The 18,767-nt window shown below is 42.0% G+C and overlaps 1 protein-coding gene across 1 annotated transcript in view; it reads right to left on the reverse strand.

Moving 5' to 3' along the window:
• Positions 1–18,767, reverse strand: part of OXSR1 (oxidative stress responsive kinase 1) — an 87,358-nt gene that overhangs the window by 11,295 nt on the left and 57,296 nt on the right. Inside the window, exons 6-11 of the mRNA XM_063416616.1 lie at positions 13,158–13,267; positions 9,821–9,922; positions 7,049–7,182; positions 5,154–5,202; positions 2,510–2,575; positions 2,146–2,268 (exon numbers count right to left, since the gene is read on the reverse strand). Of these exons, the coding sequence (XP_063272686.1) occupies positions 2,146–2,268; positions 2,510–2,575; positions 5,154–5,202; positions 7,049–7,182; positions 9,821–9,922; positions 13,158–13,267 (584 nt within the window). The remainder of the gene's footprint in view (positions 1–2,145; positions 2,269–2,509; positions 2,576–5,153; positions 5,203–7,048; positions 7,183–9,820; positions 9,923–13,157; positions 13,268–18,767) is intronic.

An 18,767-nucleotide genomic window follows, 5' to 3' on the forward strand; every position in this document is an offset into this window, starting at 1 on the left:
GAGCAGCCCTAGGAAGAGACTTTTAAAATGCATGTTTGCACATATTAAATTCACCCTATTTTTCCTGTAAAGTGGAAACAAGTAAAAAATACCAACATTTTTCATTTATGTAGATGATTTTATGCAGGTTAACACTTCAGTATTTTGGCACATTAAGTCAATCCGCAGGGCCTCCTTTGACTTTCTGGCTGACAGCAGTAAAATGCAGGTACGGATGGAATCACAGAATAACAAAATGTTGGAAAGGACCTTTAAAAATCCTCTACTCCACCCCCACTGCAATGGGCAGAAAAAAAAAAAAGTGCCACCTAGTTAACACAAGTTATTCTATCCAACAACTTGGTTAAAATTGCAGAGGGATTTACAGACAGGTAGAATTTATACCAAGTGTTTGAAATATGACCAAAAACACAGGATAAACACTAATCCTCAATAACACCACCGTATTCATGGCAAAAATTGGCAGCTTGGATACAAATCTTAGGACTGCTTGAAAAGGAATCAAATTCAAGTACTCAGGCAGAAATGTAGTGAGGTTTGAGAGGCCACAGTGCCCTTCCTGACATCCTGAAGGATCCAAGTGCCCTACAGTGCTCTGTTACACATGGGGTGCCTCCAAAATGATAATACACATCCACAGGGAGATAACTGAATTAAAACCTGCTACTCCAATATCCATCCTGAAGGTTGGCTGAATGGGAGACCTACAAGTAAGGGCCAAGCACAGCCCAAATGAGAGCGATCAGGACAGGCAGCAGTACAAGGAAAATAAATCAAAGTATCAGGAAAAAACTGAAAAGGAGCTTGTAAACATGTGTGTCAATCTGCTTTTTCCTGCCTAAGAGGAATGAAACAAGTAAGTACTGTTCAAAACACAGTAAACAGTGTTAAGTCATGGTACCCTGAGCTTTGAGACAAGATACAAGTAGTTCTAAATCATCTCTGGAGCAGAATTAGGGTCTTTAACAATATTGCCTCTTAAAATTGTAAATTGTAATTTTGTATTCTAGCCTACAAAAGGAATTTAGAAGAATTCAGCTCATAAAGCATCAAAGAATTCCAGCAGTAGTCACCTGGTACCAAGAGATTTTCCTTGATCATGTATAATACAAAGCTGGACACAATAAGCTCTTTGAGAAGTCACAAGAGTTGCTGTCACAAACAATGTATTTACTGTATCAAGTGGCTTTTAAAAACCCAAGCATTTCAAAAGATGCTGAAAAGATGCAAAATCATGCATTTAATATTTAAGTGTCTATTCACAACAGCAACAGAAGCCAGACTAATCAAAGAGAAATGAGAGAAATTGTAAAGGGATAAATGCTTCAAACCAATGCTGCTTTTTTTCCCTTTCATACTGAAAAACTTACTCTAAAAATCCTTCACTGTCTCACTAATTCAATTACAGGATGACTAAAATTTCTAGGAGACAGAGTCCACTTCCAGCCTGCTGTAGTGAAAAGAAACCAGGCAAACCATCATAGTCAAAACCCACACAGGTGGCTGCTGGGGGAAGACAGCCTGAAAATTCATAGTAATCTTCCAGCTGATCTTTATGCATTACTCCTCTGAGTTGCTGGGGGTTTGTACATGTGTTGGGAGAGAGAAAAGTGGTGTTTTCTTGAGGATTTTCAAACACAAGACAAATTACTTCTGTGACTTCAGGGATGCTGTGAGGTTTTCCAGCAGGATTAACTGATTTCAGTGTAACTGAGGGGGCAGAACCAGGCCTGGCATGTCTCAGGAATCAGCCATAAGAACGGGACCTATTGATTTCATCCTGGAGAGGGCAGTAGGATAAAACCTCTGCTGACACTTCCAGAAGAAAGCATCTCAAGCAGTCAGCACACTTAAAGGGACTATCCTAGCTGCAGTGAATTAGTATGCTGAGCTGGGAGCAGGCTGTCTGAATTAACATTTCCAATTATGCTGAACATCCCTGAATGAGAGCAGCTGTGCCCCACCACAATGACAGAAAAGATCAATATGATTTCTTCAACCTTCAGTCTGTTTTCTGTGCTTCAGCTCCCAACTCCAGGCAAGGGATTACAGTGTGTCATGCTTAACACCATGTGCTCCCCAAATATTTTAGACCTACCACAACTGGAAAACAAAACAGAGATAGAGTGGAGTTTGAGGACTCACCCTGAGCTGTGAAATTGCTGCTCTGCCTTCCTCACTTTCTTCATCAAGCTCATCATCACTCCATTCCCAGCCACCATCTTCAGTCTTATGAAGACGCCCACTGGAGCCTGGGACTCTCCGGACCTGCTCAGCACAAGGACACAGAACTTACACCTCAAGCAAACACTTTCTACAGTTGATTTTAGAAGAAATAGCACCAGAACATCTTCAGGTTCCATCACCTGCCATGGTGTCTCATTATTTTATTGAAATGAATAGCTCTACCTAGAAAAAGCTGTACTGCAGTAGTTATCATTAAAAATGTGAATACAAGCACGAAAAATAGTAAAAGTGTAACAGCAAGAGCTCAGGAGGTTTTCAGTACCTTTTTGGATCTTTCAGTGATTGTTGGTGCTCTCTGCAACATCTTCTCTTGTAAAAACTCTTTATTCTGTGAAGAAAAAAATACCAAACATTTGCATTGCTGAAAATGTCCTTTGATGCCTTCACTGTCTCTGATCAAGTGACTGCTAAGCTGCTTCTAGCAGAAAGTGGTTTACACGTTTCATCCCCATTCCCCCAAGGATATTAACCTCTCCCTTACTTTGGTCTGCAGTATATGATGTTTCACCCTAAATACCTTTTCAGTTAACAGTGGCACTCTCCTTATGCAAAGTGACATAAAATGAACAACTGAGGAGCTGGATATCATTCTGATTTACTTGGAAATATCCATATTATACTGCAGTACCTGGTACCCTGCTGAGGCATTTGGCATTCTTCCACTTGCAGATACTACACCACCTGGATCCAACCCCTTGCTTTATCTTACTCCTAAATTTATGCCTGTCCAACTGTCTAAGGCAAACCTCAGATGTCAGACAGGTTGGGATGCAGGAATCCCTCTGTGCTGGAGTAAACAGAAATTGGGGCAGCAAGATTTGAAGTGGCTGAAAAAATGTACAGCTTTTATGTTTAGAGGGGAAATAAATGCAGTGATCACAACAGACTGAATATTGGGGAATTGCTGTGATGCTTTATTGTATTAAATTTCCTCTTCAGCAAGCTGCTCCAGACTGGCCAGTGTGGGCTCCTGAAAATACAATTTTCTCACTGAGCTGTGGGGCCAAACTGTGGCAGCAGGGGAAGCAGAGCAGTCCAGTCCATATCCAGGCATTTGGCTGGATATTCCACACCAGTGCCATTGGAAAGCTCTGCTGTCCCTGCCCACACAGAGCTCCCACAACTCCCCCAGGATGAAGAGTCCCAAGACACACTCTGTCATTACTGATAAGTGGCTCCCAGCATTATCAAACCATACTTTTACATAACCTAGATGGTATTTAAATATGACTCAATATAGATGTGTAGAAGCTGCACTCTTCAGCCCTCAGGTTCCAGCTGTCAGTTTGGCAGTGGCTGATGTGGGACAATAATTTAACCCCAAGTGTGAACCGGCGCATGTTTGCACTTCAGATGTTGGGTTAAGCATTGCCTCATTTACAATAATGTTAATTTTCCATCACCACCCATGCTAATATGTCTCCAGCAGCTTAATGAAAGCACCAAGGAGATTTAACACACAATGAAGTGTAACATGAACCAGAACTCGCAGAACCAAATGGAGAAAGGTCAGCAATGTGTAAACCATCTTGTCACTTTGGACACCAACATATGTGCATGCAGCATACGGATGCAGACTAATCAGCTGCCTAAAATCCCACTATGGACAGTGGAACCCCAGTTAATACTGTCAAGAGCCCAGACATCAATTAAACTTGCCCTAAAGCAAACTTCTGCATTTCATCAACTGGCTCACCCTCCAGACTTCCCTGGTTCACAGAATTATCAAATCATACAATACCCTGAGTAGGAAGGGACCTACAAGGATCGAGTCCAGCTCCTGGCCCTGCACAGGACACCCCAACAATCCTAACTGGGAGTCTTGTGCAAATGCTCCTGGAGCTCGGGCAGCCTTGAGGCTGTGACCATTTCCTTGGGCAGCCTGTTAAGTGCCCACAACACTCTGGGGGAGGAACTTTTCCTAATATCCAAACTAAACATCCCCTGACACAGCTTCAGGCCATTCCCTCAGGTCCTGTCACTGGTCACCAAAGAGATCAGCACTTGCTCCTGTGCTTCTCCTCATGAAGAGGAGTGCATCTCCCCCTGGGTTGCATCTGTTAAGATTCCTGTCAGCTTTAATAGGGCATCCAGCTCCTGTACAGATACCTGGCATGGCCAATTCTGTGTAAGCATCTTAATCTGGGAGTTGAAAACTGCTCTGATTAATCGGTGATGCTGCTGTGCTATGCCAAGTATGCAGTCTCTTTTTGACAGTTTAATCTGTATTCTGCTATAAATCCTGTGCACTTTGATCACAAAAAAAACCCCAAGCAAGCAGAATACATTCCCCATGCCCATGGAAATGCAAATCCTGCCCTGTGTTACTGCTGTCTGTCTCCCCCAGTAAGACCTTGCACGTTGCATATGCACTAATCTGCAGGCAGTAATTACATAATGCTCGCTGCCAGTTCACTCCAAGGCTAGAAATGGGAGTTTCCCACTGTTTTGTATCACAGCATCTTCACTTTCCATAAGGCAACACAGGGTGAAATACCCTTAGGTAGCTCTGGCACAGTGGGCCTCACTCAATCCCTTGCACACAGACTGATTATAGAGTTTACTAAAATCTAAGTTACACTCACTGCAGCAGAGACTTTTATGGTTGGACAGGCAGCCAGAATGGCACCATAACAAAGGAAGAACAAACCCAAAAGGCACTGAAAGACATTTAAATGCTCAAGAATTCCTAGATAATTTCTGTTAACAACAGCATACACAAGAGATACAGAGGGGGGATTTTAATCTGCTCCTTCACAATGACCCATTCAACTCACTCAGCTCTGCTGGCTCCAAGTGAAAGAGCCCACACTCCTGCCAGTAAAGCTGTCACCCACACCTATCGTGCCTCTGAAAAGTCCTTTCCACAGCCTCTGCACAAATCAGTTTAGGAAGTGTTTCCTTACCTTTGCTTTTGTGAAAAATTTGTGTCTTAGGAGTTCTGCTGCTGTTGGTCTGTCAATAAAAACAGATGTAGAAAAGACAATTATAAATGCTCCCTTTCAACCCAACGGTCTTCCAGGCTGCTGCGGCTGGTTGGCATCTCGTGAGGGCATCAGCTTCTCCTGTATAATTCCCCTAAAATCAATGTATTCCAAGTAAATTTTACACCAGCAATCTTTTAAATTACTCAGTGTATTCTGAACAAGGCCTATTCTGTTCAAAAGCAATGAATAACTTGTGACTGGTGGGAAGAATTTGCTCCCATTTTGATGCTGAACTTGGGACACTTAGATAACAACAGGATCACAAAAAAAAAATTGCTCAAAATGGAAATTACAGAATCATCACTGGAGTGCAGTACTCACCCTGTGCAAGTAACAGTTATTTCAGAGATACGTGATTAAGTGTGTGTAATTAGTTCTATTAAACACAAGTGGGATGATCAATCTTGGTCTAAAAAAATGAAGAAGTATAAACTATTTTCCTCTTTAAGTCAGACTTCAGAATAAATACTGGAAAGTGAGAGACATCCCTTAGTTGTTTAAGAGGAATTTGCTAAAGACTCAAGCCTATATGAGAAAGCAGCAGCTTATGGCATTTTCCACACTGCAAACAGTGCTTAAATAGTAACAGAGTTTAATCAGTGACTTGCAAAGGCCATTCACCACAGGGTTTATTTCATCAACTCCAACAAAAGGCATCCACCTTAGAGCAAGGGAGCCCCTAAAATAATGAAAAGGCAATTGCACCAAATTCTCTTCCCATGCAATATGCCAGTCTGCTGCTCCCAGAGTCAGGACAATGCCAGCAGCTGTCAGAGGTGCTTGAGGAAAGAGAAGGGGTGTGCCACAATTCAGTGATTATGTATGATCTGATCAGCACACATCCTAACCTGCAAGCATGGGATATGCTTTAGAAAGGCAAAAAAATGTCATGCTGGGAAAAAACCCCAACTATCAACTTTTATCAAGCAATCCACTGGATTCATTAAGCATTTCAAGTGTAATGCTTGTTAGAAGAGAGAGGCTCATTGCACAGTGCGTGAGAAGCCTGTGTTCCTGGAGCTGACACAAGAGAGAACTGAAAAATGTCTTCATTATTATTATTTTATGAAAGCACTTCTTCCTTTCCAGAATTAAGTCTGCTTACAGAGGAGGAAAAAAACCCAAAACAACAACCTAAGAGGTATCAAAAAATGGCACAGCACACACACCACCCCCTTGGTAATATTTCCTACGTCACTGAGTAGTCAAGATACTGTTCAAGGAAGGCTGAAAGTGTCATCAGGTCACTTAAGCAATCTGTATTGATGAAAACATGTTGGTAAAATTTGCCAGTGTTTTTCCTGATTTCCCATCCAAAGCAAATATTACATTTAATTAAACCGGTCAAAACTACACTGAACGCCTTCTCTGCACTGGCAGATTTTAAAAAGTTTATTTATGTAGCTTTGCAAATAAACACATATTGCCCAACCTGTAATTTCTGATTTGTAAACATAAAGCAGTTTTGACTGGGAACAAAACATGAACTGAAGTCACCTGCTGGAGGTGGCCAAGGGAGAATGGCCCTACCCAGGCAGTGGACTGGGATGCACCCTCATTAACCCAAATGGAAAATGTGTGCCCTGGCCAGGCACAGTGCCACACATTTATCCATAAGAGTAAGGACAGCCAAGAGAATCTGCTGCCACACAGCAAGATTGCTGTGTCCCTTGTGACTGAAAGTTTGGAGGGGTGGAGAATATTCCAACTTCAAAAAACAGGGAACATAATGATGTTTGTGAGTGTGGGTTTTGTTTTTTTTTTTTTTTGTTTGCTTGTTTGTTTTAATTTATTTTAGTGTGACCCATTCTTACCTTTTTTCAGGGTCTTTTTGTAGGCACGATGAAATCATCTTCCTAAATGATTTCCCATATTTCTTCAGCATCTCCTTGTCTTGCACACCAGTTTCCAAAGATGGAGGATCGTTTTGTAGTGTCAGCATTAAAACCTGAAATAATTATTGCTATTGGCAATGAGATTTTCCTTGGGCTTTGTTAGAGACAGAACTTGGGGAAAATGTATTTTAGACAAGCACTTCCATCAAGCATCTGAGTCAACAAGGATGTGTTAACAACAAAGACCCACACAATTTAAGTTACACTGCCTTCCATCCCATCTCTTGGCCCACACTGCAGTCTGGGGGCCAAACACAAGGCAGGAATGTGTTTTCAAGTCTGTTTTGTGGGATTAAAAGCACAAGCAGAGCAGAACTTCTACCAGTTTTCCTCATTTGAGATGAGCAGTTGTTCAAGGCTTTTGATTCAATGTACCTCCCTGAGGTATTTCTTAGCTAGAAATCAAATTAAAGACAGAGGGACGACACAAAAAAATACACGAGTTCAATTCCATGTACCAATGTGACAGCAGGTGAAGACATTCCTCACATAAGCACCCATCAAGCCAAACCGGTTCTTTCCCTCACATCACTTCAATATTCTGAAGGAAAGGGAGAAAATTACTCATTTCCATTTCCACTTGTCACCTACACACAGATGAACATCTATTTTTAGAAAAGGAAACAGCACATAGCACATTTAAATAGCTTTCAACAGCTATATTGCTTAGGGCAGCAAAAGCCCATCAATCTAGCTGAAATTATACAGCCCATGACAGAATTCCCTGCTTTCTTCCCCATTCTCTGAAGGGTCACTTAATGCATGAGTAATTTTGCTGCATAACAAAATTAATCTGCAGTGCAATACAATTACATTCAATAAATAAAATTGAGGAGGCTTCTTGCAGGCTGCATGACTGGAACCCAAACCTCACAGAACTGGGGACTCAATTCTATCTAGCATATGACAGCATTAAGTATGTGCTGTTGATACTAAATAGGTGATGTTGGTATTCAAACCAAAATAAACAGAAGTACAATTTGCAGAAGCTGCTGCAAAATGCTCCCAATAATCAGAGCCCAGAGGGAAACATCAATGAAACCAGCAGCACCTAAATCAGCAGCACTTTCCCCTAACTGCTCTTTGCTCTTCCACAGCCACTGATATTGTAGGAAATTTAATGGAATTTCTGAACTACTCAGCCTCTCAACAGTCCCTGCATGTAGATGACAATTCTTAAAAGTAATTCTGTTCTACAGGAGTCAAACCTGTGCAAAGTCCATCCATTTGGCATGGATGTGCCTGTTCTGAGTCAGGAGTAGCTGGATTTCCAAATGCCATTGTAATTGTGGTGTGGGAGGGGATGCACCCAGCCCCTGAAGAACTGACACCCAACTCCAACAGTGACACCCAACTCCCACAGCACTGCAGGAGTTAAACTTTACAAAATGGGAGTTTGCCCACAATGGAATTGAATGGTTTGGGCTGGAAGGGACCTTAAAGCTGATTTAATTCCAATCCCCCTACCATGCACAGGGACACTTCCACTAGCCCCAGTTGCTCCAATTCCCACCCAGCCTTGCCTTGAACACCTCCAGGGATGGGGCATCCACAGCTTCTCTGGGTAACACGTTCCAGTGCCTCACCACCCTCACAGTAAGAATTAATTACATCTAATCTAAATCTTTCCTCTTTTTGTTCACAGCCACTCCCTTTTGTCCTATCACTATCAGCCTGTGTAAAACATCACTCTCCCAATGCCAACAACAGAGGGACTTGACACCCACAGGCCTCATATCCCAGGTCACTGCTCTAACCATGAACCCTGGGGGTAGGAGAGGCTCTCCACATTCTCATCTTTGACCACACATCCCAGTGTGGGCCTTCAAGAGGGTGGGCCAAAGGGGCTTAAAAGTTTTGTGATTGAGACAAGGCCTCATCAGGTATCACAAAGGAGATAAGGAAAAAGATCTCAGAGCTCAGTAGAAGGACAGGGTGCTTCAGACCTCAGCTGATGGGTGTCAGCTCTTAACTTTGAGATGTACCCTCCCCCTGAAAGAGCAGCACATCAGAAGCAGCTCCTGGTTCAAGAGTCAGGAAACAGTGTTAGCCAAACTTATATGGTGATCTAAGGTTCAAGATATTTGAAAAAGAATTCTGATGTGTCAAGGTTTAAATAAAAACATTTCTCTCATTTCAACCTTAATAAAATACTATTGTTGCCAATACCACAGTTTCATACTAATGTGGTATTTTGAACTGGATCAGTGATTGACAGGATTGTCAGTGTTAAACAGAATTAAACATTTTTTTGGATAACTGGTAACACGAGAGGTATCAAGAGAATGTCTGAGAGGCATTAAGAAGGATTATCAGTGCAAGAGAAAGAATGGCTGGCCAAGTGTCACTGGGTGCCCATAAGGCATTCTGGATCATTATTTATAACCCTAAAAACATCTGCTGACTTCAGAGGTTTAAAACACATAGCACATTTCTCAAGAACGGTGAGACTCAGGATCTAAATAAGAACTGCAGTTTCAGGTAATGCTGATGGAGTGGTGTATTTTTAAAAGGTGACTCAAGACACATCCAAGAACATCCTGATCCACAAGTGCAGGTTGAAAGGACAAACTCTTCTATGCAACAGGCTAAGTTGAGAGGATAAACTCTTCTGTGCTAGCCAAATTCTTGGAAACATCCACAGAACACACTGCTCCCTTAACTTCCACAAATATCTGGAGATGTGCTCACCTTCATCGGTGGGTATTTATGGTAAGGAGCTGCTCCTGTGGCCAGTTCAATAGCAGTGATCCCAAAGCTCCAGATGTCTGCCTTGAAATCATATCCTCTGACCTGAAAAATATTAGAGGATGTTATCATGTGCCTCTTGCCATTACCATCCCTTTCACACACCCTTTCCCCACAGATATGGAAAGGGCAGCACTACGGAGATGGAAACAACACCTTATCCCATCTCTCCCCCAGCTCCTCATACCCTCAATGAGGTGTTTTAGATGTCACAGACTGGTGAAATCATGGTTGTGCACTGTACAATCAGGACTGCTCTGCCATAAACTCCACTGCAGAACATAAAGGGGCCCTGGGCTAACGCAGGCTCTGAGTGCTGCACACAGGCACAGAGAGTCATTACACTGTGTAATAAAACTCTCACAGTTAATAGATGGACTGCTACCCCTTGGGACACCCGCCTCACTACACTTTTAGTCAAGCACTTAATCAAGCTGACTGCAAATATGCTCCATCCTGGAACTACACAATACACCAGCCCAGTAAAAGCCCCTCATTCCTGCCTGCAGACTAATGTTTCCCTCCATTAATTAACAGTAGCTTCTGCACTTGACATTAAACACAGGCTTGTTCAGGAAAATTTATAGCATTTACTTCCCCTCCTGCACAGGAAAAAATATTTCATATGCCAAAGCAGTTACTTCCTCATTATCATTAGGTAATATTTTGGCACTTGCTTTCTCCTCTGCAGGGGAGAGACATTCTGTATTAACTTCAAGAGCAGCTTCAAAAATCAAAGCATTTTGGTTGCTTAGGATGGTTTGTGTTTCTTCTCGCTACACTATGGAAAAATAAAAATTCAATCAGAGCAGAGCTAACAGGGGTACTGTGCTCAGCTAACCTAACAAGCTGCAGAAAGACACTTGTTGTGATGCAGCCAAAAAGCATTCCCCAAGCTACCTTAAAGATGATCTTGAATCTTGGCAAACTCACAAAACCCCCTCCTGAACTATTTGTAATGTAATACTAGAGTTGGACTGAAACTTGTTATAGAGACAGGAATTTACATCTTGCACTGATTTCTTCCACCCTGTAAGCACAACTTTCATGAGCCCTTAAAGTCTGAAAAGTTTCTTGAAGCGCCTCAGTTAATGGATGCCATGACTTTGAACAGATTTCAAGTCAGTTAAATAAATAAGCACCGATATCTAGTAACATTTAAAAGAGCACAAGACAAGAAGAAATACACTTTAAGGATGGTTTTGTGTCTTCTCACACTATTTTTAGGTTTTGAGAATAACTTTTGGGGATTTCTTAGCTCCATCTTTCAGTTATTCTTGCAGCACACCCATACACTCAGCAACTCTCCATTTCCTGACAAGATTTTAACTGTTTAGTGCGAGGGGTTTTTTTCATTATTTCACATAATCCTTCTTGCAAGTGAAAGCTATAAAGCTCAAAACTGTCTGCAGAGTTCATCTTGACATCTGTCCAACACATTAGTCACCACCCTGCAGTTAGTTCGTATCAACAACATTCACTTTTCTCATCAACTTCTTTGTTTTGCCATAAATCCATCAAGTGACCATACATTAAAGGACAATGCTGAGCAATCAAATATTAACATTCTGAAGGAATTGAATGGTGCTGAAGTAAACCACATGGACTTGGGTCGGTAATATCTACACGTGAAAGGCCAGCCTAGAGCAAGCCCTCTGTCCCTGCTCCCGGGTGGATCCAGTGGCTCAGAGTGACACCTGCTGGAAGGCAGCAAGATTATCTAATGGACATTGAAGGATTTCACACCAGCACCACCAGCATCCCAAACACTGCTTTAACACGGTATTTGCAACTGCTTAGATGTGCACAGCCTTGGTGGAGGTACTGCACTCCGTAAAAAACTTACCTCCTTTGGAAAAACATTTGTAGGGAACCACCCCTCACTTTGTCACTGAAACCTTTATTTCCCATTTTTAGTTCCCTCCTTAAGGTATTTTTCCTTTTTGTCCTGAGGATTGCAGCTGCAAAGAGCCTGGAGCAGCACCATTAGGTGCTGGCCAGGCTGCTGAGCCCTGGACACGACACACAGGACAAAAAAGCAAGGGACAGCTCTGATTTAGCTTCAGAAACACCAAATACTCTATTTTTATCTATTTTAACTCAGCATTAAATAAAAAAATCCAGAAGAATATGACATTGAACGAGCCTTTCATCAATAACATATTTAAGCTACTCCAAAATTATCTCCATTCCTCAGGGAGTTTTAGATATTGGAAAGAATGTGCTTTAATGCACTTGTGTTTAGTTACAATTGATTTTAGATACAGTTATACATGAGGGTCTTATTCAAGATTCTCCCATGGTTGAAAATATTTTATTGGAAACAATAGCAAGGAGAAATGTATCAAGGTGGATTTACTTTAATAAAATAAATCCTTAAATATTTTTAAAAAATGGAAAGAAAAATAGAAACCCATTCATAGCTAGTTATACTTCTGCTTAGCCTTCGACACCTGTCAGAAACCCAGGTCTCTGTCAAACTGATTTTAAGGGGATAAGGGATAATTTTCAGAACGTTCATGGTAGTGAGCACCAATGCCATCGACAGCTACTGCAAATGCCTTGGTAAGATTGTGGTGTAATTTTCTCTGTGAATCTTGCTCAGAAATGGGCAGCAATTTTACATTAAACCAAGTTTCCAGGTGTCCTTCATCAGAAGACACACAGACAAAGCTTCTGTAGTTTCGTCTAGAAGTAGCGGAGGACAAAAAGTGACATTTCTCCATGCAAGGGAAGAAGTATGACATCTTTTAGTGAGCCAAAAGAGCAGAGGAAGAAGGGGGAGATGCAAGCATTCCTCAGCATGTAGAAACTCACAAGCCAAGAGAAGCTAAAAACCTGAATGAAATCAAATGCATTCAGTTATTATACTGAATTAACTCCCCACTCTGACATGTCACAACTAACTATCCCAAGTTCTTATGTTTGCAGAGGCAGAAGAGCACGTTACTGAGCTGTGTATGTGCATATTTACCACGTGTGAAACTATTTATATCCTACCTCACATTCATGCAAAAGGGAGGGGCAGGTTAATCTTCTTTATGCAACAACTGAGCTGTCTCATCCTCACCTTAGGCAGGAGCCTGAGGAGAAGCAATGGGGCAAAAATCTACTGAACACTTAACACTCCTCAGTACGAGTCTGGAATATGCAAGTCAAAGAAACCCTTTGGTTTTAAGGAAACCCTTCAGGATGTCAAATTATCATCTCAGTTAGAAATAAATATAGTCATTGCTGATAACAGGGAATTCCAGGTGCAGGTCAGGGAAAAACAATTCACCTGTTCCATAACTTCTGGTGCCATCCAACAAGGTGTGCCCACAAAGGTTTTCCTGACTTTATTCCTGGTAATGTCACCACCAGTGGCCAGGAACGCACTAACACCGAAGTCTGAAAAGAAAACAAAAGCAGAATTTATTAAGAACACATCCTGAGCAAACTGAAGGGCTGTCCCTTCTTTCCCCTCATATTCCCAGCCACCTATTAAGTACCAGACCATGCAGTCACGCATGAGGGGTTTGCTAATAAAGGAGGAATGAGCAACAGTTAGCTGAGAGTGCTGGGACATGAACTGCCATTCAGCAGTTCGCCATTCAGTTCCTGGGGACAGCAGAGCTTTCAGCCCTGGCTGGCAGAGAGGAAAATTCCACTTTCCATCACAGCCCACTGGTCACATTAGAGCCTGCTCACAGTCCCCAGCAGCCCTGCTGCTGTACAAACCTGCCCTGCCAGCCAGAGCTGTATTTACATTTGCATGCACACAGAACTGTACTGACTCTCAAGCAGCATCCTGTGACATCCACAACAATCAAGCTGGGTGCAGAAAAAGTCCCTTTAAAGCATTTAAGTGTCCTAACTGAGGTATCAGCCCCTTACTTTGAATTTTTTGTTACCAGAATATGCTTTATTTGATAATCCTCCATGGCTGAAATGCTCCACGCTTTAACAGGACCTCACACTGGTTCCTGATGATACTGAACATGCCACAAACCAGCCCCAGCATCCCACGGGAGCCTCACGACAGAGATTCACACCCTGCACACCCCATCTGAAACACCTTTCACAAACCAGAATCCTCATGGATGCCCTTTGCACCCACTGGTAATTGCATTTCTTGGAACAAATCACTTTTTAATGTGAAAACTATACTGTAACTGTTTTATGCAATTAAGGATGGCCTGTAAAACAGAATCTGTAACCAGCAGCAGCATACAGGCATAGCAGAATCTGTAACCAGCAGGGATAGCAATAGGATAAAGTATGTTTGTTCAGAGAAGAGCATTACAAAAGATCTGGCAACCAAGTCATTCAGGAGAGGATGGCACTTTGTTTGGAGGAAAAAAAAAATCAAGCAACAGGGAAACTGTTAACACAGAACTGTAAGTATTTCTTCCCAATCTGTTCCATACACTACTTATGTATTGCTTAATTACAGGCCTGCAATGGGCCTATAACTCAGTATATAACTCAATTCCCCATAACTTTATCCACACACACTTTTCTTTTTTAAAAAACACAGTACAAGCAATCAAAATTTCATGCCATTTTTGAGATTGATGACAGACTTGGAGGGCAAATCTCTGGAATTTCAGGGCTATTTAACATAAAAACAGAACATTATTGATCACAACTGGTTTTAAAATCCTTGAAACTCTGTTGACAGTGCAAAATGTAAAAGCCTTTGCCTCCATGGCCAGAGGAGCCACAGTTACTCCATGGCTTAAGGATGTTAAATTGAAGAATTAACTGCAACATAAGATCTCTCCTTACAATTTTTAAGTCCTAGTATCCATACAAGGACTGTCCCAAGTTCCCTCTGCATCACACCAGCAGTGCAATGAGTCACTTCTCATTAGAATTTCAGTATCTGAGAAACACCTCTGAAGTTATCACTCAGAAGATGCTGAAAGCTTCCAGCTCACTTCAGTTAGAGACTTCCAGGGCAGGAACTTAATGCTCACTGACATACTAGACATGAGTAACTGCAAGGTGAGACTAAAGCAAGTTGCATACAAATCACAGGGCTAAAACCAGCACTAACAAAAGCCTTTCATTAGGATTCAGCTCTTCCAGATGTGCTGTCCTGTTCTTTTCCTAATCCCAAAGGCATCTTGGCTTCCTGCTCCTTTGGAAGTTTTAACACACGCAGATAGATCACTGTCCCCATCAGTACTGCAATCTGAATCTTCTGCAAACCCACTTTCTGCAAGAGGGATTTTTGCTCTGAGATCTTCCATGTGAGTATCCACCATCTCTCCTTTTCTCAGAAACTGCAGCTCCCTAAAAGATTCAAAGTTGCCTTTCACTGCTCATTACAGGAAGTCTCCCAAGATCAATTGTTCTAAACGCAAGAGCAATTAGAAGTTCTTTTAAATAAAATAATAATAACAGAAACTTGTCCAAGTGCCATCAGCGTTTTATTGTGATGTGCTGTATTTGAACTTGCACATATTATCTTACCTCAAGTTTCCATGCAGTCGTTTTGAGGGGAAAGGAAATGCCATTCAAAGCAAAAGCATTCCAGCAGTAAAAAACGCAAGTCTTTCACACAGTATTCACCACATCTCACATCAAACATGGGTTTATAAATTCCAGATGGAAATCAGGTCCCTACATCTGCCATCTGAGAACGCTTAAATGGAATTAAAGTTTATTTCATTACACGGTTGATTTATTTAATGTTTTCCCAATTAATTTCCCTCATTTCCAGTGGGCTAAAACAGGCTCAAACAGCCTGTGCTACTCCCCTGTAAGGAATGACTTTGGGCCCATCTTCTCAAATGTCATCTTACTAACTTTATCCAAGCCCCAATTATTCAGATAAGAATGCGCCTGCTCTCAGGAAATATCTGCAAAGCAATAAAACACAACCCCAACCACAAGTTTGGGTTCAATTCCTTCTTCTTCTTCTTCTTCTTCAACTTCTGAGCAGTTGGGACCATCTGCACCTCAGTCTCTCTGCCCCCAGAAAGGTTAAAACAGAACTAGATTATTGCAAATGAATTTAACTCTAGAAAATGGGAAAATCCATCAAATTCAGGACAGCTCCGAAGTGTTTGCACATTTGTACTCTTCCTTGGCAGCTCGTAGTTTGTATTGGCTCACTAGGGTGATCACTTGAAAGGACTGAATCACCAGAGACAAAGAGGAATTGGAAACGGTTGGACCCGGCTTGCAATACCAGTAACCACCACTGCTGGGGATCCACCAACTCTCACGTATCCTAAAGGAGCCCAAAATACCCTAAAGGAGCCCAAAACACCCTAAAGGAGCCCAAAACACCTTAAAGGAGCCCAAAACACCCTAAAGGAGCCCAAAACGCCCTAAAGGAGCCCAAAACACCCTAAAGGAGCCCAAAAAATCTGCAGACTTCCAGCAATCTGATAGCAAATAACAGTCTCCAGGGTGTCTGGATGGAAGTGGTGGGATTTTTTTTTCCCATTTTTCTGAAGCAATGTAGAAAAGATTCATCTGTTGGAGCTGTTTCAGTCATTTAAACCAAAGATTGCTAAAAAAATTTAAAAAAACCATAAAGATGTGTATCTCCAGACTCTCATATCACAGCAAAACTAATCCAGGATGGGAATGTCAATTCTCCTGATGCAGGCTCTGCACAAAATATAGCAAATTTTGTCTCTTCCAGCAGAAACATGTGTTGCAAACCACACACCCCAAAGGACTCTCTACAGTGGCATTGAAGTTGCAGAGTGGTGTTTGAAATAGGATACCATGAGGCAACAATTCCTGCTACTAAGGTATCCAAATTGTCAAACCTAAAAACTAGTCTGGCCACTCAGGAAATGTAGAAGCTAGAAAGGAAGACCCAGTACAAACTACTCAGCAACACGAGAATGTTGTGGCAGGACCACATCATAACAGGCACCACTGCAGGTGTGTCTCTCAGGAAGATACATTTCTACCCTATTCTAAATTGTTTTATCCAATTCTAGAAGTCAGCTGCTAAAACTCAGCTCTCTCTGACCCTCTCATATTGTAACATTATTTAATCCTAAAAAGCCCAAGTACCTGCTACTGCATGTAGCTACAACAAGGTACACAGAAGGGAAGGAAAGAAAAAATGTGCACTAAGAGCCAGGAACAAAACCTGCTGTTATCAGAAGAATTTAGACCCTAAAGCAGTTTTCAACTTCAACAGGGACAGAAAAACAGAATAATTCAATCTTGACTTCAAAATCACTTCTAGTTGTCTTTAAACAAAATGCATTTCAGAAGACAGCACTAGGTGCTTTTTCCCTGGTCACCTTCCTTCTTGTTCAGTTCAGTTGCTCACTGTCAGAAAATATCTGCAGTTGTACTTAGTGCTTTCCTGCAAACCTTAAAGCTTTTAGAGCACCAAAGATGAATGAACCTGGCAGCAAGAAGAGGAAGGCAGTGATAAATAGCAATTTTGTGCTGAGAACGCAGCAGGTGGTAGGACACCAGATAAAAGGAAGATTAGTGGAGAACAAGAATCAAAGGCTTCTTTCCTTTTAAAGTCTAGATGGATGCACAGTGGTATTGGATCTGTAAATGCACACTTTTCCTCCTACTTCATAAAGTAACTTCAAGATGACAAAGCCCAGGCTGGCTGACGCCACCCACTGCCCTCGGAGACGTTCACAAGTGGTTTCAACAATCAAACAGTGCAACATCTCCTCAGGAAACACAGATAGTGCAAGTGACACAGAAAAAGTCATTTCACAACTCGCTGCTGCAGGAGAGGCCCTAAAAGTCTCCACCAATCACAAAGAAAAATACTTTTGTCCCTTTTTTTTTGAAAGGGAGAAGAGGCTCCAAGGTGTTTGTGATATAACACAGTCTCCTCGAGTGAGCCCTGCAGTCGACACTCCCCTCCCAAGTTAGATTTGTGCCTTGCCTCTTGTTCAGGCAATTTAATCTCCCAAAGTTAGAGTTTCCTACGGGAAAGTGAGGAATGACACTGCCTGCATCATAGCTCAATGTTTATGTAGAGCGCTATTTTAGTGCAATGAATTAAGAGCAGTCAGGAACACGGCGAACCAGTGACAAGCTGGCATGGATTTGTGGAAAGTTACACAAATTCAGTTACACAAGTTTTGCCTGGCCTTAACTATCCCCGTTTTATAAATAGATAAAGAGAGAGGGGTTAGGCAAATTGCCCAGGATCAATTAGCAAGTCCTGAACGACTTAGTGAAATCTCAATCTACTTCAACTGCTTGGCAACACGGCCTGCCCAGGCCATGGCTGACACTGCAGGCACCTCGTGGGAGGGCGCCTTGAGAATTCTCTGGTTTGAAATCCCGAGGAGATCGTGTTATTGTATCCACAACCAAAAAATCCACACATGGAGGGATGTGTGCTTCTCAGCCTTCAGCAGACATTTGTATCATCACATTCAATCTCAGAGGGGTGGGTGACAGCATTATTTAATATCCCAGTGGATAAAATGAGGGGGGAAAAAAAAAGATGTAGTCTGCATTCAGTCTCAGTAGCATGCTCACATCATGCCATGGCTGCAGAGTGGCTCATACTGAGCAAGTCTCATGCACCCTGGGAGAGTTTCTCCTCAACCTCTCCCATCCCTTCCCAGTGTATCAAGATGTTCACTTCATTTCACAGTAATTTATAGGTCCTGAATAATTAAATAAACTGATAAATGCAAAGCCTTGCTTAGCCATCTCCTGGTTTATGCATCAATACTTGTGCCGATGCAGTTTTATGTTGACAGAGCGTTTTTATCCGTGCACTTTTAGACTCCAGGGAGCTGATAAATGCCAGGGCAAAGAGGTTTTATGCTCTGATTAAAAGAAATGAAGTAATTGCCATGGAGAGACTGGAACACAAAAGAACACAGCTATCTCCATTTACATTGCAACCACTGTCAGCACAGCCCAGAACAATGGTATCTGG

Source organism: Prinia subflava, chromosome 1, assembly GCF_021018805.1.
Source record: "Prinia subflava isolate CZ2003 ecotype Zambia chromosome 1, Cam_Psub_1.2, whole genome shotgun sequence".
Taxonomy (NCBI): Eukaryota; Metazoa; Chordata; class Aves; order Passeriformes; family Cisticolidae; genus Prinia; species Prinia subflava.